The following is a 25,829-nucleotide window of genomic DNA, read 5'->3' as shown; positions in this document are numbered from 1 at the left end:
ATCAATGGGTTAAGTGCAGGACATCTCGCTTCAGGAACAGCACATATCCTGAGGCTGTTCGTTTCCTGAACTCCGACGTGCTTTTTACCTGCACTTTGAATGCAGACAGACAGCAGCTGCACAAAGCAACACGCACCTTATTGTTTGCTGTAGCAGAATGCACTTTACAACGGCTCTCACCATATTGGTGTTTGTATAACTGTTTTTGCTGTTATTTCTTTTTTTATCACCTATGTCTTTTTCTATGTTATGTATGTCTGTTTTTAGAGCTGCACTGAAACTAATTCCTATCAACTCTGTTGACATGGCAATAAAGTATTGAATCTTGAATCTTTGGAAAATAAACTTTTTGCAAGATTCACAACCCACCGCAACTCAAATTCAGTTCTGGAAAATCCAGAAATAGGCACAAGTGTATTCTTTCCATTTTACCTTTACAATATTTGCACCACTCTGTAACCTTTACTATTAATTGGACCACTAGTACGAAGAACCTCCCTGACTTTGCCCACAGATGACAGTTCATCATTTGCGACAAGCAATTTCCCTATTATTACAGTTTGGATGTAAAAGGTCAATATTTATCTTTACCTCACACACACATGGGCACACTGACACACACACACACACACACACACACGCACGCACGCACGCACACACACACACACACACACACACACACACACACACACACACACACACACACACACACACACACACACACACACACGCACACTTGGCTATCTATAGTCATGGAAATGAAAATAGGGTAGGTGGAAAAATACATAAGTCAAGCCTATATTGGAAAATAAAAATGCTAATTTGGTGAAAATATAATTCCAATGCCGTTATTCCCCCTTGAGTCGGCGTTTCATCCCGACACGATTCAATATCTTTTTTAATTAGGGCCGTCTGCGTGGAGAGGGCCACGCGCCGCCGTCATCTCAGTTTAAAGTATGGGAAGATGATATCTCGCCTCTCCCCGTTCCATTTAGAAATAATATATGCTTTTTAAATGGTGTCTGCTCGGCGCCAAGCTGCCCCAGATCGCTCCCAGGGAAGGCTGGGGAGAGAGGGTGGAGGTTAATGCTTGAAGGCTGGGGAGAGAGGGTGGAGGTTAATGCTTGAAGGCTGGGGAGAGAGGGTGGAGGTTAATGCTTGGTTGAGCCTTGCATTTGAAACAAACAAATAAAAACTTAGCAGGTGTTCTTGTTTGTGATTCCGGTTACACCCATCGCCCCGCTCCCTCCCCGTTGGGTCGGTCATGTTTACTGCCAAAGAACTAGACTCCTTCAGGCCAAAATGGCGGATTTGCAGTGCGCTGGTGTTGTAATGGAACAACCAATTAGCCTTTGGGAGTTTTTTGACTAGACTAGCTCGATTCGGATATCATGGATTATAGAGATAGCTCAACCTCCAGGCACGTGGCGATGTCTTTGGTCGTGGTGGTCCTGCGTCGCGCAGTGAGAGAGGATCAGAGACAGATCAAAAGAAAATGAACCTTGTTCGAGAGAGACCTGTCTCAGTCTCAGCAACTCACTCTCGTGAGATTTGGCAACAGGAGCTAACGTTATCAGGAATGTAAATTTAGCTAAATCTGTGGTTGGGGAAAAAAAATCATTGGATATCTTAGTTACAACTAGATTGTCTTATCAGGTCGATCTTTTTTGTTTTTTTGTTTTTTGTTTTTAAGCTTTATTTAACCAGGTCGGTCCCATTGAGATACAAATACCCCATTTTTCAACGGAAGCCTGGCCAAGATAGCAGCATAAAAGAGATAAAGTTACAACATTAAAACAGACAAACACCAATGCACAAACATGCAATAAAATAAAATAAAAAGCAGTTACAACGTTCATAAAAAACATCGAAAACACGGAAACAATCTACTCCTATGTCTCTCATTAGATTTTTGAAAGTTCCAAGTGGAACAAGTTCCTTCAGTTTGAGGTTGCTCTGAAGTGAGTTCCAAGCTGTAGGTGCAGAATACATGAAAGCATGTTTGCCAAGATCCGTACACATTTTGGGGACATTTAGCTGGTGGTAATCGGTTGAGCGTAAGTGGTACGGTAATTACTGTGGGCTCTAGAAATATAGCCACAGAGGTACGATGGAATTACGACGGGATCTGCATGTGGCTGAACCACCACTGGATCTTTCTCATGTGGAGGAGACCCAGTGACCGGATGACCACGTGACCCGCGGACATCATGCCCACCAACAAGCAACAACATCACTGTCAGAGCTGTCATTACTCTGCGGCGTACGATGTGGGACAGTAGGGAGTTGAAGGCATCTAGTCTGGCCAGGGACAGTTTCACCTTCGTGGTGATGGAGTCAATGTTTACACCTAAATAGACTAGCGACTGGGAGGCGAGCGGAGCGCTTTTCTTCCAGTTTATCGGAAAGCCTTCCTTCCTTTCTACCTTTCCTTTTGTGTAGACATACATACAGACAGACAGACATACAGTAATTGTGGGACATCAGAGATGCCACTCAGTGAGTGATATCATCAGTGAGTGATGATGTCACTGTTTATTGACCATCAGTTATGTCATGAATCACTGATAATGCCACTGATTTGTCACTGAGAGTCCATGCATGAGTTACATCATCAGTGATTTTATGACAGCCACTGATGATATCGTACTGGAGACATTGTGGACATGAACAGTGATGTCACAAACCCTTCCCGGCAGAGGCTATAAGTAGGACCGGTTTGGTCTGCTTGGGAGTTGAGATGGGTTTGTTGACATCTTTGAAGAAAATGAAGCACCGGGAGCGGGAGATGCGACTGTTGGTCCTCGGTCTTGATAACGCAGGCAAGACGACCATTGTAAAGAAATTGAATGGAGAAGATGTAAGCATAATTTCGCCAACGCTTGGCTTCAACATCCAAACACAGGAGCACAAAGGGTTCAAATTGAATCTTTGGGATGTCGGGGGTCAGAAGTCTCTGCGTCCCTATTGGAGGAACTACTTTGAGAGTACAGATGGGCTGGTGTGGGTGGTGGACAGCGCAGACAGACTCAGACTGGAGGACTGTAGGCAGGAGCTGAGCGAGCTGCTGCTGGAGGAGAGGTTAGCTGGAGCCACGCTCCTGGTGTTTGCCAACAAACAGGACTTACCAGGAGCGCTGTCTAAAGAGGCCATACGAGAGGCACTGGCCCTTGATGAGATTAAAAGCCACCACTGGTGTATCATTGGTTGCAGTGCTGTCGCAGGAGAGAACCTGCTGGATGGAGTGGACTGGCTTCTAGATGATATCGGGAGAAGGATCCCCAACGTCAATTCAGGGTGACAGTTTGTTTTTGTTTTGTTTGCGTGACTGTGTGGCCCCGACTTGCTCAGACACTGATGATATACTGTAGACAGTGTGACATCATCAGTGATGTCACAAATCCTTCCCTGCAGAGGCTGTAAGTAGGACCGGTTCCGTCTGTGGTTGGTCGGGACGCTGTGGAGATGTGGGTTTGCTGATGATTCTCTGAAGGAAATAAAGCACAAGGAGCGGGAGATGCGATTGTTGATCCTGCAGGTCTTGACAACGCGGGGAAGACAACCATTTAAAAAACAAGTGCAAATTCGCAATAGCTGCTACCAGATATGCGATATCAGAGGGTGACGTCATCCACCCAATTGTGAAATGTGCCCCTCCCCCCTTGTAGCCAATTGGCATGAACACAAATACACACAAATACACACACACACACACACACACACACACACACACACACACACTTGACCTGCATGGCAAAGCCTCCTAGGGTGGAAACTGCCCGATAAAGCCTGATATTCAGACTGAATTGTCAACTCGTACACATCATCTATCTTCTAGTGTGAGATTGCACTCTAGAGACACTAGAGACCAAGTCCAACGTATATTGGCCTGAATCTTACGTTAGCTACTCCAGTCGGGCGGACGTAAAAAAAAAAACCATCTCCCCTGTGAACGAATGCCCTCCAAGCAGTGTGCAGTTCGGATTTCAAAGTAATTGGTACTTGTAATCAATTTAAAACAGCCACGACAGCAGACAACGACCGCTGCCATTGTTGTTTACTCCTCGGCGCAGTCTTGACAAACGCACTTGACAACGGCTTAGTCCCACCCGCTGGGCTATTTATCGACGCCAATTGGCCAATCGTTAGTCCCCCTGGACGCTCATTGGCTGATTGGGCGCGGCCTTCGTGTCGACCGGAGAGAAGGCATTTGCATATGACGATCTCAGACCAAGAGCAGCTAAACTCAACTCCATGGAGTGGGCCGATTCAGAGGTCTGGACCCAGGCAAGTGTGGTGAACTTTTCTATGGACCAACCAACCAACCAACCAACCAACAGAGTGACTTATAGAGCTGCTGGCCGCAGCTAAAAGATAATGGAGAAGCCATCGGCACCATTTCTCCGACACTAGGCTTCAACATCAAAACAATCGGACGCAAAGGGTTCAAAATGAATCTTTGAGACGTCTCTGTGTCCCTATTGGGACACCAGAACAGGCGGGCTGGAGCTGAGCGTGCTGCTGCTGGAGGAGAGGTTAGCTGGAGCCATGCTACTGGTGTTTGCCAACAAACAAGACTTACCAGGAGCCACCACTGCTGTATGATATCACTGCAAGGATCTTCACCACCGACTTAGACACTTGGTTGTGTGTGTGTGTGTGTGTGTGTGTGTGTGTGTGTGTGTGTGTGTGTGTGTCTGTCTGTCTGTCCCCGACTTGAAGGAAGCATTGCTAACGAAGCGGTTTAAAAACAAGACAGAGTCTGCAGTCTTCATCTGTGGATATAGCAGGTTTACTAGCTGTGCACTTTGTGAGTGAATCGTTAGTCATGTGACGTGGGCACACACAGGACTGACCACATCAATTACTCATTAGACTCTGATTGTTTATCAGCCAGGAATCAACCGATGCCGATGATCTCAAAATGGCTGCATATTGCCATTAATCGGCCCGATTAATCGCCAGATTGATTAATCGGTCTGCCTATAATCGTAATACTCCACGTCTTTCGATTATTGCTTACTCCGACTATGACCTTATTCCGGTTAAGGTAGTCAGAAAATGCTGTTTAGATGGCAGTGTCTTTCTTATTCAGAGTATTGTCTTCTTAATAGGGCCCTGCCCATGTAAAATGTACTCAGAGAGAGCGAGAGAGAGAGCTTGTAGTCACCCGGGGCCTCGTGACGATCTGTCATTGTGCCAGACAGATTTGCCCTGTAACTGATCCATGGACACATAGGTCTACAGGTCAATTGTCACGTGCTACTTGTGCGTGCGCGTGCGTGTGTCAACACACCCACATCGATGCATCTGTGTTCAGCCTCACATGACGCCAATGGCTGTCGATCTTCATCTCCTGAGATAGAGATGTTTGTGTGCGTGTGCGTGTGTGTGTGTGCGTGCGTGTGTGTGTGTGTGTCTCGAGTGTACGTGGTCATTTGCTGCCAATGAAATGAGATGCAGGTAGAGATGTGGCGAAGGGTGTCAAGGGGTTAGAGATGCGCGACTGCAATATGTCGCCATGGCAACAGTCAACGAGAGTTTGTCCGCGTGATGGAATGGCTCATGTTGTGAGAGAGAGAGGGCGCAAGAGAGGGAGAGAGCGGGAGAGTGACAGAGGGAGAGGAGAAGTGGAAACAAGTCAAACTGAAGCAGTTGCCATAGCGACGCGCCATTGCAGCTGCCCGTGGATTTATCTCTCCCTCCCTCGCTCTCTCCCCCTCGTGTGTTTGTCTGTCTGATGCACTCGTGTTATAGTGTCACTGGTGTGTATGTGTGTACATGTCTGTATGTACTGTATGTTTTGTGTGTGTGTGTGTGTGTGTGTGTGTGTGTGTGTGTGTGTGTGTGTGTACATGTCTGTATGTACTGTATGTTTTGTGTGTGTGTGTGTGTGTGTGTGTGTGTGTATGTGTGTACATGTCTGTATGTACTGTATGCTTTGTGTGTGTGTGTGTGTGTGTGTGTGTGTGTGTGTGTGTGTATGTGTGTACATGTCTGTATGTACTGTATGTTTGTGTGTGTGTGTGTGTGTGTGTGTGTGTGTGTGTGTGTGTGTGTGTACATGTCTGTATGTACTGTATGTTTTGTGTGTGTGTGTGTGTGTGTGTGTGTGTGTGTGTATGTGTGTACATGTCTGTATGTACTGTATGCTTTGTGTGTGTGTGTGTGTGTGTGTGTGTGTGTGTGTGTATGTGTGTACATGTCTGTATGTACTGTATGTTTTGTGTGTGTGTGTGTGTGTGTGTGTGTGTGTGTGTGTGTGTGTGTGTGTGTGTGTGTGTGTGTGTGTGTGTACATGTCTGTATGTACTGTATGTTTTGTGTGTGTGTGTGTGTGTGTGTGTGTGTGTGTGTGTGTGTATGTGTGTACATGTCTGTATGTACTGTATGCTTTGTGTGTGTGTGTGTGTGTGTGTGTGTGTGTGTGTGTGTATGTGTGTACATGTCTGTATGTACTGTATGTTTTGTGTGTGTGTGTGTGTGTGTGCGATGTCAAGTAAGGCAATTTAACTCCAACCTGGGCACCTAGAGTCAATCAGTCTGACTACTAATTATGATAGTCTCGGCTCCCAGACGTTTGGTGAGCTGCGCCACCAAACGTCTGGGAATTTCACTGTCAGAAGAAACTGTCTGTCCGAGCCCGGCGAGAACCGCCGGCAGCAGACACGCCTACATTTATTATTAGAATTTTATTTGGTAGCGGCAATGCCATTTATCATAGTCCTAACACAGAGCATGAAGCTGATATGCTCCAAACAAAATTTATAGCTGTGGTTTATTTTACAATCATTTTTCCTACGCGGAAGTGGTCCGCTTGATACTGTGAACTTGTGTGAAGTCATCAGCAGCCAGCAGGCTCTGTAACGTTAGCCTCGGGATTCAGGTTTATCGCTGGGGGAAAGACCTCTAGCCGCCGGGGCCGGATGAAACACGTCCTATTAACAGGTTATGTTTGTTTCTACGTGATTAATATGTTTCTCCGCAAATGCGACGATGTTTTGCGAGACACCGGTTCTGCATGAGATCTGCCCCCAGAAAGCAGGCCCGCCCACAACACTCATGATTGGTTCTCCGATGCAAGGCTTCCAACAGCGCCACCTAACGTTATGCAAAGATTTAAATAGTAATATTCTCAGTCTTACAGGAGTGAAACGGGCTGAGTCTACTAATATGATGACTCTGGGACAGACGGACGATATGTCGGGGTATCTGTTGTATAGTGGATGTCCACGTCAAGACTTCCACTTCCGTGCGCCGCCATTATTGTTTACAGTCCAACTGATGCGAGAATGGAGTTGGAGCTGATCGATTCTAGGTCCAGACGACATTTCAGCTAATTTAATAACAAATAGCTGCATGTGAGATGTTGCGTGGCAGTAAACAATGACGGAAGGTGCGGTAGGGGTGGGAATCGTGGAGTAACTCACGATACGATATGGTCACGATACTTGGCCCTCGATAACGATATTATCACGATACAGCGATTCTGCGATAATCGATATATTGGAAGAAATTTAACTTACGATACATCACGATATCTGTTTAACTGAAGAGAAAAAAATACCCCTAAAAGGCAAGAAGCAGGTATTATGTATTTATTAGCAGAATTGACATGAACTCTCTCAGAGTTCACTCACTCACTCATACCATTTTCGATACCACGGAGGAAAAGTTACACATTAAGTCTTTTTATTATTATTATTAAAACAAGAAAACCTATATAACCTACCTACCTATATAATTTCTAAAAGTAGATATTAATGATCAAACATTTCCATTCATGTAGCCTACAGTATTTATGTTTTTGTTTCAACTACAAACATAAATAAACGTCAACTTGAAACTATGTTTCAACTACCACACACAGCATAATATTTTAGCCTGTTTATTAATTATTATTATTTATTTTTTTAATAAACATATCGATACTTGGTGCCAGTGTATCGATAACGTATCGCAGATGGAAATATAGCGATACCGTGAGTATCGATATTTTGTCCCACCCCTAAGGTGCGGGATGTCCGCGCTACAGCTGAAACCCTGAAATATCAGCCGTCTGTCCAGAGTCATAAGTGACCGCTCTCCACTGATGATGTCATAGAGCAGCGAGTGGTCCCCAGGGTGGACGGGAGAGGGGGAGAGGAGGATCGATTTTACAGAATGTAGGGATAAATCCAGAGGGAGGCGGTAATGCAACATAAAGGATGCCAACTGCCATAAAATACCGCAGAAGAAGAAGAGTGGATGGAAATCCAGAAGGAGGCGGTAATGCAACATAAAGGATGCCAACTGCCATAAAACACAGAAGAAGAGGAAGAAGAAGAAGAAGAAACAAGCCTTCCGTTTGAGACATAGCATACCAGGGGAGAGAGGGAGAAACCGATCAGCTTTTACAGAATGTCAGCTTTTAAAGAATGATGTCATACCCACTGATGATGTCATGCTCCACAATCATCGAGTGGAAGGACGGACGGACAGACAGACACGCAAAATCAGTTCTGATGGCAAAGGGATGTTTGTTATGGTTTGTTACGGGGATGTCCCTCTGTCCACTTCTGTAAGTGCTCTTCATGCCTTGTACTTCTCCTTCCCTGTTTCACTGATGACGCAGATATGATTGAGATCTCTGAAGTACTCGTTGTAGTCGAGGGCGTATCCCACCACAAACCTGTCAGGAACCTCGAATCCTACAAAGTCTGGTCTGTAGCTGACACCTTTCGCTGTTCTCTTCACCAACAAACTTGCTACTTTAACCATTTTGGGATTGTACTGTTTGAGAAGTTGCATTAACGCCTTCAATGTCTTCCCTGTGTCGATAATATCCTCCACAACCAGGACATTCTTGCCTGTCAGTGTGGACAGGTCATCCCCACCAATGACTTTGACTTCACCTGTTGACTGGTCATTACAGCACCTCTTAAGGCGAATGAAGTCCACCGTCATTGGGATGGAGCGGTCGCTGTTCCTGTTCAGGGCCTTGATGTAGTCCAGCAGGTCTGCAAAGAACTTGTAGCCCCCTTTGAGCACACAGAGGGCCACTATGTGGTGCCCAGCCATGTCCTCCATGATGTCCCTGGCCAGTCTCTCCGTCCTGTCCAAGATGAGTCCATGTGGGATGTAGACCCTCTCCAGGTCATCAGCATAGTGCTTTGGTATGCAGAAAAGGTCCACGTCATACCCCTGCTCCTCATCACTGATCACAACACAGGGGCTGGATGTCGCCATGTCTGTATTGTTACCTCTGCTCACCTTGATGTACCGCAGGCTTCAGAAAGATAAGTCAAATCCCACTGATGATGTCACAATGTCTATGACATCATCAGTGATATCATCAGTGACATAGTTTTATTAACCAAAATCATCTTATAATCAGATCAGAATCAGAATCAGAAAGACTTTAATGATCCCCGGGGGGAAATTGGGACAAGTTACAGTTGCTCGTTCACATAACACAGATAGCATAAAATAAAATAAAATAAAATACACAGTAGTAATGCGATAGTAAAATAAGCAGAATGAGAAGAAGAAAGAACACAACATAGCATGGAATAAACAGTATAACAGTATAAACAGTAAACAGTATTAAATGCAATAGGAGCAAAAATAATATCACATAAGATGATTTTGCTCCCCTTCGGGGAAAAGAAAATCCCAACATGTCGCACCCATGGCGCGTCATCTCCACTGGAGTCTCCACCCTAGTATTAGGAAACAAACAATCCATCAACTAAGCATGCAAATGCCCCCGACTGATGATGTCATACCCACTGATGATGTCATGTCCAACAATCGTCGAGGGGGCCAGTGGTGACTGATGATGTCATTTTTTTGATTGATTGATTTATTTATTTGGTGAAATGTCAACAAAGATACAGGGGACAGACAATCACCGAGGATAAAAACACAATAAAGCCTGGCTATAAAAAGCCATACAGTACCATGTCATACCGGTGATGACATAGTGACATCATTAGTGTTGTCACTTAAGCAACATGTCATCAGTGATTTATGACATACACTGATAGGCTGATGATGTCTGTGCCTCGTATTTTTCACCTGGGTGTGATTTCCCTCCATATCACAATCAGAAAAAACAAGCCAGTCTTTCTTTCTTTCTTTCTTTCTTTCCTGGGGACATCCAGACACACTGTACATACGGATGGACCATGCCACGGCCCCTAGCTTCCATGCCATAAAAATATTGCAAAGTCAGTTTTCCCCCCAATATGGGGCTCTAGTGTGTGTGCTGCATGAGTGTATCACTGGTGTCGCAACACATTGTGATGCATGTTTCAGCAGGTAGGTCACACATAGAACATATCAGCAGGTTGTCTTTCAAATAGAGACAAACTGACTCTCTCTATCTCTCTCTCTATGTCTATGGCTGTCTCTGTCTCTCGCCCTCCCTCTGTCTCTCTAACAGATGCTGAGTGGTTATTTATGTGGCTGTTCTGCACTATTGCTCTCTCATATCCCCAGGCCTACACACACACACACATGCACGCACACACGCACGCACGCACACACACACACACACACACACACACACACACATGCACACACGCACGCACGCACGCACACACACACACACACACACACATGCACGCACGCACACACACACACACACACACACACACACGCACGCACGCGCACACACACACACACACACACACACACACACACACACACACACACACACACACACACATAGGGCTGTCAGCATGCCACAGTTGTAAGTCCTCTGTGCCATATGCTGCCATAGGCTCCTAGCAGGCAGACGTAACACTGCTCACAGTCAACTGGGAGAGTCGGGTTCAAAGGTCAAACAAGGGCCCATCAGGGACTCTCTCTCACACACTCACACACACACACACACACACACAGCACTGCAGGAGACGAGACATTGAGACGTTTCATTATAAAATGGTCTGCATCATTATTGTCAGTTTTGAAAGTATGATTCCATGCACAAAACATATTGACAGAAAAGGCCCTTAAGTTAGCTACAGCATCCATCTTAACAGGTCATTTAGTCTCATATTTAAAAGGCCCCTAAGTGAGCTACAGCATCCATCTTAACAAGTCATTTAGTCTCATATTTAAAAGGCACCTAAGTGAGCTACAGCATCCATCTTAACAAGTCATTTAGTCTCATATTTAAAATGCCTCTAAGTGAGCTACAGCATCCATCTTAACAAGTCATTTAGTCTCATATTTAAAAGGCCCCTAAGTGAGCTACAGCATCCATCTTAACAAGTCATTTAGTCTCATATTTAAAAGGCACCTAAGTGAGCTACAGCATCCATCTTAACAGGTCATTTAGTCTCATATTTAAAAGGCACCTAAGTGAGCTACAGCATCCATCTTAACAAGTCATTTAGTCTCATATTTAAAATGCCTCTAAGTGAGCTACAGCATCCATCTTAACAAGTCATTTAGTCTCATATTTAAAAGCCCCCTAAGTGAGCTACAGCATCCATCTTAACAAGTCATTTAGTCTCATATTTAAAAGGCACCTAAGTGAGCTACAGCATCCATCTTAACAGGTCATTTAGTCTCATATTTAAAAGGCACCTAAGTGAGCTACAGCATCCATCTTAACAAGTCATTTAGTCTCATATTTAAAATGCCTCTAAGTGAGCTACAGCATCCATCTTAACAAGTCATTTAGTCTCATATTTAAAATGCCCCTAAGTGAGCTACAGCATCCATCTTAACAAGTCATTTAGTCTCATATTTAAAAGGCCCCTAAGTTAGCTACAGCATCCATCTTAACAAGTCATTTAGTCTCATATTTAAAATGCCCCTAAGTGAGCTACAGCATCCATCTTAACAGGTCATTTAGTCTCATATTTAAAATGCCTCTAAGTGAGCTACAGCATCCATCTTAACAAGTCATTTAGTCTCATATTTAAAATGCCCCTAAGTTAGCTACAGCATCCATCTTAACAAGTCATTTAGTCTCATATTTAAAATGCCCCTAAGTGAGCTACAGCATCCATCTTAACAAGTCATTTAGTCTCATATTTAAAATGCCCCTAAGTTAGCTACAGCATCCATCTTAACAAGTCATTTAGTCTCATATTTAAAATGCCCCTAAGTTAGCTACAGCATCCATCTTAACAAGTCATTTAGTCTCATATTTAAAATGCCCCTAAGTTAGCTACAGCATCCATCTTAACAGGTCATTTAGTCTCATATTTAAAATGCCCCTAAGTGAGCTACAGCATCCATCTTAACAAGTCATTTAGTCTCATATTTAAAATGCCCCTAAGTGAGCTACAGCATCCATCTTAACAAGTCATTTAGTCTCATATTTAAAAGGCCCCTAAGTGAGCTACAGCATCCATCTTAACAAGTCATTTAGTCTCATATTTAAAAGGCCCCTAAGTTAGCTACAGCATCCATCTTAACAAGTCATTTAGTCTCATATTTAAAATGCCCCTAAGTGAGCTACAGCATCCATCTTAACAAGTCATTTAGTCTCATATTTAAAATGCCCCTAAGTGAGCTACAGCATCCATCTTAACAAGTCATTTAGTCTCATATTTAAAAGGCCTCTAAGTGAGCTACAGCATCCATCTTAACAAGTCATTTAGTCTCATATTTAAAAGGCCTCTAAGTGAGCTACAGCATCCATCTTAACAGGTCATTTAGTCTCATATTTAAAAGGCCCCTAAGTGAGCTACAGCATCCATCTTAACAAGTCATTTAGTCTCATATTTAAAAGGCACCTAAGTGAGCTACAGCATCCATCTTAACAAGTCATTTAGTCTCATATTTAAAATGCCCCTAAGTTAGCTACAGCATCCATCTTAACAAGTCATTTAGTCTCATATTTAAAAGGCCTCTAAGTGAGCTACAGCATCCATCTTAACAAGTCATTTAGTCTCATATTTAAAAGGCCCCTAAGTTAGCTACAGCATCCATCTTAACAAGTCATTTAGTCTCATATTTAAAAGGCCTCTAAGTGAGCTACAGCATCCATCTTAACAAGTCATTTAGTCTCATATTTAAAATGCCCCTAAGTGAGCTACAGCATCCATCTTAACAAGTCATTTAGTCTCATATTTAAAATGCCCCTAAGTGAGCTACAGCATCCATCTTAACAAGTCATTTAGTCTCATATTTAAAATGCCCCTAAGTGAGCTACAGCATCCATCTTAACAACTCATTTAGTCTCATATTTAAAAGGCCTCTAAGTGAGCTACAGCATCCATCTTAACAAGTCATTTAGTCTCATATCTAAAATGCCCCTAAGTGAGCTACAGCATCCATCTTAACAGGTCATTTAGTCTCATATTTAAAATGCCCCTAAGTGAGCTACAGCATCCATCTTAACAAGTCATTTAGTCTCATATTTAAAATGCACCTAAGTGAGCTACAGCATCCACGCTTTCGCTTTCGCGCTGAGAGCTGGCGGTGGGGGATTGCAAATTTGCATAATAGATTATGGGTGCAACACACTTTGAAACACCGGCAGAAAGCCCACAATCGCACGCAGCTTCATTCCAGCTGAGCTCACAACCGAAAGGAACGAGCCCCATGCAGACTCGCCCAAAGAGCGGCCGCCAGCAGCCAGGCAGAGCCTCGCTTGTACCGCTGCAGCCACGGAGGGAGGAGAACACACGGAGGGAGGAGTTTGAAGGAGAGGGGGGTTTCCTGCTGCTATGGAGGAAATTACTGTTCAAAACTATTGTTTAGTGGTCTGACGTCTTACGCCAAAAATAAATGGTTAAAGTGACTGTTCTATCGAATTTCACAAAAAGCTATTTATCTCAGCTTAAGTTTTCAGACGCTGAAACCATGCTGTATTCTACTGCTAATGCCTAAATAACTACTAACTCTACAAACTAACTATTTTAGACAGAGAAAGCACACATTCTATTAGTTCTTTTGAGATATTTTGTGTTCACAAAATCTTAGCAGAAAAGAATCCTCGGCTCTTCAAAGATGAGCCAGAATCCTCAAAAAAAAAAACTTGGCAGAAGCTACCTACAGTATTGAAAAAACGGCTGGCAGTGAATGTGTTAACAAGTGATTTAGTCTCATATTTAAAATGCCCCTAAGTTAGCTGAAGCATCCATCTTAACAAGTCATTTAGTCTGATATTTTCAGAGTTAAAATCCTCTTCCTTCTGACAAATTAAACATTGTTGAAGTGGAAAATGTTCCAGTGCAGTTTTAAATTGTTTCAGGAAGGCAGAATGAGGCACTCAATCACTACAAGCAAATGACAACTAATTCAATCTGATTCTCAAAACGAGTTGGTTTGTATTGGAAACAAGTGAAATTAGCTCGCTCAGTTGGTAATTTTCTCACTTGTTTTGAGGGAAAAATTACATTTTAAGACTCAATACTGGATTGTTGCTTTATTAATTACCCGGACACATTTTGATTAGTCTCTTGTACTTGTGTCTCACTACATTGCCTGTTGCTGGGTGGGAACATTGCCCAAAATCTAAATGACCTATATTAAAATAAACAAACAAACAAATAAATAAATACATGTAAATACGAAGTATATATTAAGGCCAAACACCATGTGTGATCAAAGAGAATGTGAGAGACACACACACTTATTGACTTTCACTTTCTGCTCTCTATTTCCCTGCCTTCTCTCGTGTGTGTGTGTGTGTGTGTGTGTGTGTGTGTGTGTGTGTGTGTGTGTGTGTGTGTGTGCGCGTGTGTGTGCGTGTGTGTGTGTGTGTGTGTTTGTGTGCGTGCACGCGTGCGTGTGTGTGTGCAGATATCCGTGACCGCAGGAAGAAGCCGGTGATGCTGTTCCTTCATGGAGGCTCGTACATGGAGGGCACGGGGAACATGTTTGACGCCAGCGTCCTCTCCGCCTACGGCAACGTCATCGTGGTCACCATGAACTACCGGCTCGGCGTGCTGGGTCAGTCTTTTGGAGACCTTTTGCATTGCAACACACACACACACACACACACACACACACACACACACACACACACACACACACACACACATACATACTGTAATACACACACATAGATAATAATAATAATAATAATAATAGCTTGGATTTATATAGCGCCTTTCAAGGAACCCAAGGCCGCTTCACAGAGCACAAAAAGATGATGGACACACATAGATGACAACAGAGAACAACAAAGAACAGAAGAGACTAGTTGTGGAAGGCTGTGTTGAACAGGTGAGTTTTGAGTAGAGTTTTGAAGGTAGCCAGTGATGCGGCATTGCGGATTTCGGCTGGGAGAGAGTTCCAAAGGGTGGGGGCAGCCACGCTGAAGGCTCTGGCCCCAAAGGTCCGCAGGCGGGAGTGGGGGATGGAGAGGAGACCCGAGTTGGAGGACCTCAGGTTCCGGGACGGGGTGTAGGGTTGCAGGAGGTCAGACAGGTACTGGGGGGCGAGGGCGTGGAGGGATTTGTAGGTGAGGAGATAGGCTACATCCACACCAACACGGTTGGTTTCATTCTAAACCGGTGTTTTAAAAGGGAAAGGGATCTCTGTCCACACAAGCATTTCAGCAGCAGTACAGAAAAAAAATATACGTCCATACTAACAAAACAAGTCATGCTACATGTCAGCTAAATGGCTAAAACTCAGTGCGAGCTGTTAAGGGAGTTTGGCACGGATAGCACAGAGAGCTTCAGTTTAATTCAGACCGCTAACATGTTGACGTTGACTGCTGTCAGTTATTGGTTTGATTAATGGTTTAATAATGTGTGTTTGTAATTGTACTCCATTTCTAACAGCAAATGGTTGCAGTAAATGGTTGCCCTTTGTGTGCATGTTTACTGCTTTCCTACTTCAACAATAATGTACCATCGTATTCCAATGGGCTGCGTTTCTGCACGTCCAGACTACAAGGCAACCCCGGAGTTTTAGCACTGACTCAGGGGTGAGCAGCGTATCAGTACGTGTCTGGTTTCGGAGGGTGAAACAGCAGGGTTGTGGATGCAGGGCGCTAACGTAGCAAAAGCTATGCGGTTTAAAAGGAAAGCGCTTTAGCGTGGATGTAGTACACCTGGTCCCACAGCAATAAGACTTCCTCATCACTGTGTGGAGCTAATGTAAGTAGCCATAATGCATTGTAAAAGCAGACGCACACCAACACAATTAGGATCTCTTTTTGTTTTTCTTCTCTTCTCCCCACCCATTAGCCCACAAAACACAACACAACAGACACACAACACAACACAACACACACACACACACACACACACACACACACAAACACACACACAAGAGCGAGGTCGATTCCTCCTTTCACAGACTCTTCAAAATGTTCTGAATGGATGGAGAAGTCCTTGATGGATGGCATCAATAGAATTCATCAATCTAATGAAAAGCTATCCAGGCGCTGATCATGGAGAGCTCTCACTCCGTATGGATTTCCTTTGTTGATTATTCTGGTCTGAGTGCTCTGATTGTGTGATTGCTCCGTCGTCTATGACAGCCTAGAGATGTACCAAGAGGCCCACAAACCATCATCATGCACCCACAGATCAAAACAACAAGAAAACATCAGTTGTTTTTCGATCGTATTGTCGTTTTTTTATGTCGTTTTCTTCATCTTTTTTCCCCTTTTTTCTGTCAAGTTTGGTTTTCCATTAGTTTCCAGTAGGTTTGGTAGATGTCGCTTTTTAGAAAGTTTTTGTTTAGTTTCGGTTCTGGTTTCAATATTGGTAGGGTTGGTATGTTATTGAAGCTATAATGATAGTTATTCAGAACAGGTATTTGTATCAGTTTGCAACAGGTTGGGTAAAACACACACACACACACACACACACACACACACACACACACACACACACACACACACACACACACACACACACACACACACACACAGACACACACACACACACACACACACACACACACACACACACAATTACACAGTAACAACAACAACAATCTACTTTTTCTTAAAAGTGCTAAAACTTTGTGCTACAATTTTTCGCATATTTTAGACCAGACCATAATGCCAATAATCTAAAAATGAGTACAGTAATCTTTACCTTTTACACACCCACAGTAGCTTCACTACTGCCACTGCAAACTGTTACTAGCTCCCAGCTCATGCTTGTGAAATTCCCATCTCGTCCTTTCAGCCTGACTTTCATCTGCCACAGTTCTTTTGTGTGAAATGCCTGTTGTTGATTGCTCTTGTCTAGCGAGTCGTGCATTCGCTCACCAGCCATTGTGCCAGGTATAACTCTGGCAGAGTGGCCTTTATGAGAGGGAATTCGGGGGACGGGACGGGGAACAAGCATGCAAATCAGAAAGGGATCTGGCATTTTTACTGACACAGAAGTACACCTCACAATCCCAGAAATACAGCTCACAATCCCTCACTTTAACGGCGCGCCCTCGCCCAGCACCTCCGCCCAGCACCTCCAACCTCTAGATGTCTATTTCAAAGCTGTATAATTCATTTCCGTGAAAAAGCGAGGCTTGTACAAAGGAAAAGGACTTTACAAGGGTCTTTGGGTTGGAGCAGGCAGGGTGATGGTGCAGTTTTTCAGGTGTCATTGGAACACAGTGGAAGCGAGGGATTTCGGTGGCTTTACTGGCTCCTCCTCCTCCTCCTCTCATGATGAGTAAGTTGCAAGTCGGGAACGCATATAGAAACGTGAAATGCAACGTATTTTCGATGAGAAATGTTCATATTTTACATTTCCGTCAATTCCACAAACGTACAATGCCATTGTAATGTGGTGAGGGGGTGCTGAATGCACACGTGCCTGCCCTGGCACCAAATTGAATAATGTCACGGTATTAATATAGCTATCAAAGCTTTACAGGGCGATTTGCAGGCAGCTGACGTCGAGTCCTGGAATCGAGTACAACGCTGACTCCGCCACACTCAGCCTCACCAAAAACGCACGCACACGCACACACACACACACACACACACACACACACACGGGTAGGCCTATCTGTCATCCTTTCCCTGAAAAACACCCTGCGCCTCACCTCTCTGTTACCCGGCCTGCCGCTCTGTCTCGCTGCATCATGTAGCATGGAGAGGCAGGTGCTAAGTAAAGGAAGCTAAGTGCATTACACATTTCATTGGACGGGAAAGAGAGGGAGTGGCCTCCTGCACGCCGTTTCAAAATAGCCTGCCTTATTTGGTTTTCTCCCTTCTTTAGAGGACATGACCACGTTGTTTTTTCGGAGCACTTGACATGGCGGTTACAATGGCGACAAAATGTTTATTTGCATGTAATTACCCAAAGTGTTTGTTTGTCAATGCATCTTTATTGGACTCATCAGCGTTTGCTACTACAAGCGGATCGAGAAATGGAAGCTAAAATGTGACCAGATGACTCTACATAGCAACAGCGTGTTGCTGTGCATTGTACTGTACTGTACTCTACTGTACTCTACTGCAGTGGTTCTCAACTGGTGTAGCCTCAGGACCCACTATTTTCCTTGTCATGAAGTCGCGACCCAAATTTCTGATTTTTTTTAAACCACTCAAATTTATTGCACAAAAAATAGCGCATTAATTTAATACACAATGTCTTCATGCACGGTTATAAACCTCAAATGAACAAAAAAGTGCAAGAGAAGTGCAACTAGGGCTAAAAACCAATTGAAATAAGGCAGACTTGACAGGCCTATATGTTTTTTAATTTAAACAAGTCGAACTGGTCATGCTCAGAAAGTCTTATTTGAACTCTATGAAATATGAAATAAAAGGCAGACTTATCTTGAATTACATGCCTATATGTTTTTAAACGTATTATTTAATAATAAGTTAATAATAATAATAATAATAATAATAAAACAAGTTAACCTGGTCATGCTAATCCAGTTTCAGTAGTCTGAATTTAACTAATATGAAATAAAAAGGAATCACAAGCAGGCTATATGCTTTTTAGTTAAACTGGACATAACTTTTAATTAAACTGGGGCCATGCTAATCCAGTTTCAATCATCTGAATTGAACTAAAATTAAATATGAAATGAAAAGGCAGACTTCTCTTGAATTACAGGCAGAGCATATGCTTCAGCTTGTTAAACAAGTAAAACTGGTCAGGCTAATCCAGTTTCAATAATCTGAATTTAACTCAAATGAAATATGAAAAAAAAAAAAAATTGGCCAATGTCCGCGACCCAATCAAAACGGCCCCGCGACCCACAAGTTGAGAAACGCTGCTCTACTGTATAGAGACACTGCGTAACGCGTCATCATTCAGAAACCACGCCCAAGACGGGGGAAAACACAAACTCCTGTCCAATCCTGGCGTTCTCCTATGTCACGTGCATGGTTGCGTGTTGCACAAAAAGATCGTATATATGGAAGATGAACACTCCAACTTACTTCTTGACAGCTAGATCCACATTTTTCTTCCCGCCAATTCTCAATGGCTTCCTTGTTTTGCTCAGGAGTACAAACAAACTTTAACTGGTGATTTTTTACATTTGTTGTCTGCGCAGCCCACCACACAACAGCTTTTAGCTATGTTTAATTCAAGGAAAATGACGCTGGTGTGTGGAAATGAACGGAGCTTTTACCCCCGTGATGGGCGTGGCCTATTTCATGCAGTGTCTTTATACCTCTATTCCACATCAAAGCTACTGTATGTGTGAGACTCTGGACCCAGTATCTTAACACACTATCAGATCTGTTGATATCATTTCATCCAGTCTCAAATGTATCACACCGAAATCATTCACGCGGCTTAAACCTACAGTATGACGTGAAACACTATTATTAACCCCAGCAAACTGGGGTTAATAATGGAAGGAAGTATTATGGCACAACTCAGCCATATTGCAGGTTATGTGTTCCCTCTTACACAAGGGGCAGTGGAGTGTTTTTCTCCCAGCTCGAGCCGGGCGTTTAGTGTTTTTAGATGGATGAGAACAGTCCCCGCTCAGGAGGAATCCAAACAAGCGGATTACTCACAGACGTGTCGTTTTCAACGATAAAAAAGACGAGATAGAAATATCGGCGGCTACTCCAAGTTGTTTATTCAGACTTTGTATCAACAATGGAAAAGAGACAATGACAAAGTGTTCAACGCACCCGCCCACACCGCTGCTCCCTGCAGCTCATATCGATTCCTGGGAAGAAGCGTTGAGTCGCTGTCTCCTCGTCCGGTGGCTTCTCCCGTACTGTTCCTTTAGCAGCCTGTCTGTGACACGCTCGTCACACCTGGTCCTGTGGCTTCTCCCGTACTGTTCCTTTAACAGCCTGTCTGTGACACGCTCGTCACACCTGGTCCTGTGGCTTCTCCCGTACTGTTCCTTTAGCAGCCTGTCTGTGACACGCTCGTCACACCTGGTACGGTGGCTTCTCCCGTACTGTTCTTTTAACAGCCTGTCTGTGACACGCTCGTCACACCTGGTCCTGTGGCTTCTCCCGTACTGTTCCTTTAACAGCCTGTCTGCGACACGCTCGTCACACCTGGTCCGGTGGCTTCTCCCGTACTGTTCCTTTAACAGCCTGTCTGTGACACGCTCGTCACACCTGGTCCTGTGGCTTCTCCCGTACTGTTCCTTTAACAGCCTGTCTGCGACACGCTCGTCACACCTGGTCCGGTGGCTTCTCCCGTACTGTTCCTTTAACAGCCTGTCTGCGACACGCTCGTCACACCTGGTCCTGTGGTTTCTCCCGTACTGTTCCTTTAACAGCCTGTCTGTGACACGCTCGTCACACCTGGTCCTGTGGCTTCTCCCGTACTGTTCCTTTAGCAGCCTGTCTGTGACACTCCCGTACTGTTCCTTTAGCAGCCTGTCTGTGACACGCTCGTCACACCTGGTCCTGTGGCTTCTCCCGTACTGTTCCTTTAACAGCCTGTCTGCGACACGCTCGTCACACCTGGTCCGGTGGCTTCTCCCGTACTGTTCCTTTAACAGCCTGTCTGTGACACGCTCGTCACACCTGGTCCGGTGGCTTCTCCCGTACTGTTCCTTTAACAGCCTGTCTGCGACACGCTCGTCACACCTGGTCCTGTGGTTTCTCCCGTACTGTTCCTTTAACAGCCTGTCTGTGACACGCTCGTCACACCTGGTCCTGTGGTTTCTCCCGTACTGTTCCTTTAACAGCCTGTCTGCGACACGCTCGTCACACCTGGTCCTGTGGCTTCTCCCGTACTGTTCCTTTAACAGCCTGTCTGTGACACGCTCGTCACACCTGGTCCTGTGGTTTCTCCCGTACTGTTCCTTTAACAGCCTGTCTGCGACACGCTCGTCACACCTGGTCCTGTGGTTTCTCCCGTACTGTTCCTTTAACAGCCTGTCTGTGACACGCTCGTCACACCTGGTCCTGTGGCTTCTCCCGTACTGTTCCTTTAGCAGCCTGTCTGTGACACTCCCGTACTGTTCCTTTAGCAGCCTGTCTGTGACACGCTCGTCACACCTGGTCCGGTGGTTTCTCCCGTACTGTTCCTTTAACAGCCTGTCTGTGACACGCTCGTCACACCTGGTCCTGTGGCTTCTCCCGTACTGTTCCTTTAGCAGCCTGTCTGTGACACTCCCGTACTGTTCCTTTAGCAGCCTGTCTGTGACACGCTCGTCACACCTGGTCCGGTGGCTTCTCCCGTACTGTTCCTTTAACAGCCTGTCTGCGACACGCTCGTCACACCTGGTCCTGTGGCTTCTCCCGTACTGTTCCTTTAGCAGCCTGTCTGTGACACTCCCGTACTGTTCCTTTAGCAGCCTGTCTGTGACACGCTCGTCACACCTGGTCCTGTGGCTTCTCCCGTACTGTTCCTTTAACAGCCTGTCTGTGACACGCTCGTCACACCTGGTCCTGTGGCTTCTCCCGTACTGTTCCTTTAGCAGCCTGTCTGTGACACTCCCGTACTGTTCCTTTAGCAGCCTGTCTGTGACACGCTCGTCACACCTGGTCCGGTGGCTTCTCCCGTACTGTTCCTTTAACAGCCTGTCTGTGACACGCTCGTCACATTCCCTCAAGTCAAGGAGAAAGCAAACTGAGAGGGATTCTCAGCCATTTGTATGCAGAGGGAAAGCCACGGCTATCTCCCAAATATGAGAGGCATCCACTGCAATTTGATGGTGATTGGGTGAAGTGCAAGTAATCTTTCGCCACATGCGTCTGATGGATGGCATTTTACTGAGAAGCCAGTAGCACAGTGTGTGTGTGTGTGTGTGTGTGTGTGTGTGGGGGGGGGGGGGGGGGGGGGGGGGGGGGCTCATGGAGCACGTGTAGCGGCGTACGCCTCCACGCATATCAATGTGTGCATTGTGAATACACGGGGCGTGTTTTGCGAGCGTGTTGGGCTTCTCGGGTTCAGCGTTGGAATGTGATTTGGAAGGGATTGGTGATAGGAATAGTGATACAGGAACGAGAGTGGTCTGTGGAAGGTACTGCTCAACACAGCATGCGGGCATGTGTGTCCGTGTGCAGTGTGTGGTGTGTGTGTGTGTGTGTGTGTGTGCGTGTGCGCGTGGGTGCGTGTGCGTGCCTGTGTGTGTGAATTGAGAGCAGGCAGAAGTGCTTATCCTTGAGATAGGTCGTCTTTGTATTGGGAAAATCTTCTCAGGCCCATTACTGAGCCATTATCGGCCATTTTGGTGACTTATCAGAGGTCATAAGCTGATTGTTGTGATGTGTGGCAGCTGTGGACATGTTCATGAAACCTAAATAAATAACAGGCTTCCCGCGGGTCCTTGAAATCCATGAAAGCTTTGGGAAAATAGACAGAATTATACTTTTACTTGAACATAATTAAATAGGCTATATTCCACTGGCCTCCCCCTCCCGCCATCTGTGCCTCCTTGTTTCATGCATTGTTTGACTCAAAACTTGTTTAATTGTTGTCTGGGAGCTTCTGTAAAGCTGCTAGTTCTCATTAGACAAATTCTCAGTGTTGTAACAGTAATAATTAATTAACCTTGATCCATGTCTCTCTGCCTTCTTCTTCTTCATCTGTGGTGTTTTATGGCAGTTGACATCCTTTATGTTGCATTACCGCCTCCTTCTGGATTTATCCCTCCACTGCTTCCCTACATTCTGTCAATCCTCTCCTCTCTTCTTAATTGCACGAACCCCCGTGTCTCTCTGCCTTCTTCTTCTGAATGAATGAATGAATGAATGAATGAATGAAACCTTTATTGCCCCTCAGGGAATTTGTTATGCACAGGGAGAGCCCAAAAAGAACACAGGCACACATAAAGCACAACATATAAAAATATATAAGCATAAAATACATACATCATAAAAAAGCATAAAATTGCATGATCAATAAGGCACAAGGTGCAAGGTGCAAATTCAAAGTGCTAAGAAATCAAGCTATGAGCTAAAGCTTGTTAAGCAGCTGAATGCTGTGTGGGACGAAGGATGTAATGCCTCGTTTAGTTTTCATCCTGGGCATACAGTACCTTCGCCCTGAAGGTAAGAGTGCATACTCAGACCATAGAGGGTGCAGTGGATCACCTATGATCTTTTCCGCCAATTTCCTGGTGTTCTGATCTGACATGATGGTAATATTGCACATTGGTTCACCAGTTATCTTCTTCTTCTTCTAATGGCTTTCCGGCAGAATGGAAGCCTTGCGGCACATTGCTGCCTCTCACAGAATATTACACAAAATCCAGACTCGGGGGTCCGCCCCCCTCCTCAATGTTCCTCCCTCTGTCCGCCTCGCTCTCCTATTCGACCTGTGTGTTCCCGGAATTCTCTGCCCTCGTGCCAGCATGCCGCCTCCTCCAGAGACCGTGTTGGGTCCCTGAATTTGAGGAGATTGGGCTTGGAAATGTCTATGACATCACTGATGATGTCACAATGTATATAACTCAGGATGGTGGCTGTTGATTGTGATCACTGATGTCACTAGGGCTGTAACATCACTAATGATGTCACAATGTCTACGACATCCATAGGATAAGGGGTTGTGTTTGTGTGGGTCATCGGTCCATGTTCGTGTGTGCCGCCCCCCTCCGCCCTATTATATTATTAGAAGAAAAAAGTGTTATATATGTGACACTTTAATAACCTTTAGTGGTTATTCGAGGAGAAAAAAGTGTTATATGTGACACTTTAATAACCTTTAGTGGTTATTCGACCCAGCTCTTCGTCCCGCCTGGCCTGCTGCAGTGGCAAAAGCTCATCTTCAATCTCCCAAAATTCCCCCATGTCCCCCCCCCCGGCTCGCGGTGTCACCTTCAAACCCCCTGGTGGTGATCTACAAGACTACAAAGTGAGTGGTGAGTGACCAGCCCACCCGGGTCAGGACAGAGTCCCCCCCCCTCTCACTACCTGCCTCCTCTACTTGCACCTGAGCTTCAGTCTGTGTCCTGTAAACACAAATCATTTTTCACCCCTGGCCTTATTGCTTTGCCTCCTTAGCAAGTTTATTTCACCAACAGCATGTTCTTTGGCACAGCAATGTTTGTTCCTGCTATTGTCCTTCCATTGTCGTTTTGACCCTTTGCCACCCCGCTGCCGATTTAGAGCGACGACAATAAGCTTCACTTCCTAAATCAGTAGCGGATAAACATAATACCATCAGTTAAAGGTAAATATAGAAAGATCATGAGACAGAGTGACAGACAGCGCTAGAGGTGGAAGGGGAAAAAAATGAACCAACCTTCTCAATCTCTCTCCGTCAGTGCAGATTGAGACGTGATCCTCTTTCTCTCTCCCCGTCTCCACACTGGAGGAAATCCTCCCCACACGGCGCGAGTCATAAAGGGCTCCAGTTGACTGTTCACAGTCAAGTAGTGTAGTGCTGGTTTGAGGGTGTGCTCTCACCAGTCGTTGGCTTTAAGCTCATGAATCGTCGTGACAAATTAGCTAAGAAGTGAGATACATGTGAGGGAACCGTGCCTTAACAGTGCTTCTGGTTCTCATTCTGGTTCTTTGTCATTTAATTCTGCAATTCTTTCATTGTAAAACCTGAGCCTGGGATTTTTATTGAACCTTTCACTCAACAGAACACTTTCAATGGTATTTAGTTATGGATGTTGTAGTGCTCGGGGTAGAAGTTGCTCTCTTTGAGGCCCCTATAGAGACACTGCATGAAATAGGCCACGCCCATCACGGGGGAAAAGCTCCGTTCATTTCCCACACACCAGCGTCATTTTCCTTGAATTAAACATAGCTAAAAGCTGTTGTGTGGTGGGGCTGCGCAGACAACAAATGTAAAAAATCGCCAGTTCAAGTTTTTTTGTACTCCTGAGCAAAACAAGGACGCCATTGAGAATTGGCGAGAAGAAAAATGTGGATTTACGATCTTTTTGTGCAACACGCAACCCATGCACGCAACATAGGAGAACGCCAGGATTGGAGGGGGGGTTTCTGTTTTCCCCCGTCTTGGGCGTGGTTTCTGAATGATGACGCGTTACGCAGTGTCTCTATGGGAGTCACCCCTGTCGACCCCACTCTGCCCTATCCTTGCATTCATTGGTGTAGTTGGGGTAACTGATGTCCCCACCGGTTTGGGGTTTCAGCTCCTGACTGCTCTTGCTGGTCTTGTCAGAGCCCTGCACAGGCCTCAAATTTAAGCCCTAGCCCGCCCCGTGCCTGAGACAACAATCAAGCCCTACCCCACCTGAGCCCTAATTGTTTATTTGAAAACCAGGCCCTACCCGACCATCGGGTCAGGTAGCAGACCTCTAGTGTGTGTCTTGTGTCTGCAATGGCACATGAAGCAGGCCCTGCACAGAATCACCAGGAAGAGCAGGAACAGAACTGCGCCCACTGGCCCTCCCGGCTATGGTGCCCAGGCTGCTGTCCATCAGGGAGGCCAGGGTTGGGGTACAGTAGTGTGAGCAGGTGGTCCAGATCGGTGCTGGTGCCAACGGTATCTTGGAAAGAGGTGCGCGGTGGTCGTCACCACCACTCCCACCACGAGGGATCTG

At 45.2% G+C, this 25,829-nt stretch overlaps 1 protein-coding gene and 2 pseudogenes across 5 annotated transcripts in view; 2 read left to right on the top strand and 1 right to left on the bottom strand.

Annotated features, from left to right (window-relative positions):
- Nucleotides 1–25,829, top strand: part of nlgn2a (neuroligin 2a) — a gene marked incomplete at its 3' end in the record, with an annotated part of 189,880 nt that overhangs the window by 71,059 nt on the left and 92,992 nt on the right. For 2 of the 3 annotated variants that reach the window (XM_083639659.1, XM_083639660.1), the window contains one exon: nucleotides 14,751–14,900. In XM_083639659.1, coding sequence (XP_083495785.1) covers nucleotides 14,751–14,900 — 150 coding nt within the window. The remainder of the gene's footprint in view (nucleotides 1–14,750; nucleotides 14,901–25,829) is intronic. The other variant, XM_083639661.1, reaches the window with a different exon arrangement.
- Nucleotides 2,741–4,605, top strand: LOC310780233 (ADP-ribosylation factor-like protein 2 pseudogene; annotated as a pseudogene). Its single transcript has 2 exons — nucleotides 2,741–3,297; nucleotides 4,494–4,605. The product of its transcript is annotated as an ADP-ribosylation factor-like protein 2 pseudogene (transcript).
- Nucleotides 8,571–9,227, bottom strand: LOC310779166 (hypoxanthine-guanine phosphoribosyltransferase pseudogene; annotated as a pseudogene). The gene has a single exon. The product of its transcript is annotated as a hypoxanthine-guanine phosphoribosyltransferase pseudogene (transcript).

This window comes from Poromitra crassiceps (assembly GCF_964638095.1).
Source record: "Poromitra crassiceps genome assembly, chromosome: 7".
Classification (NCBI taxonomy): Eukaryota; Metazoa; Chordata; class Actinopteri; order Beryciformes; family Melamphaidae; genus Poromitra; species Poromitra crassiceps.
The sequence above is the reverse complement of the archived record's forward strand: the minus strand, read 5'-3'. Positions and strand labels throughout refer to the sequence as shown.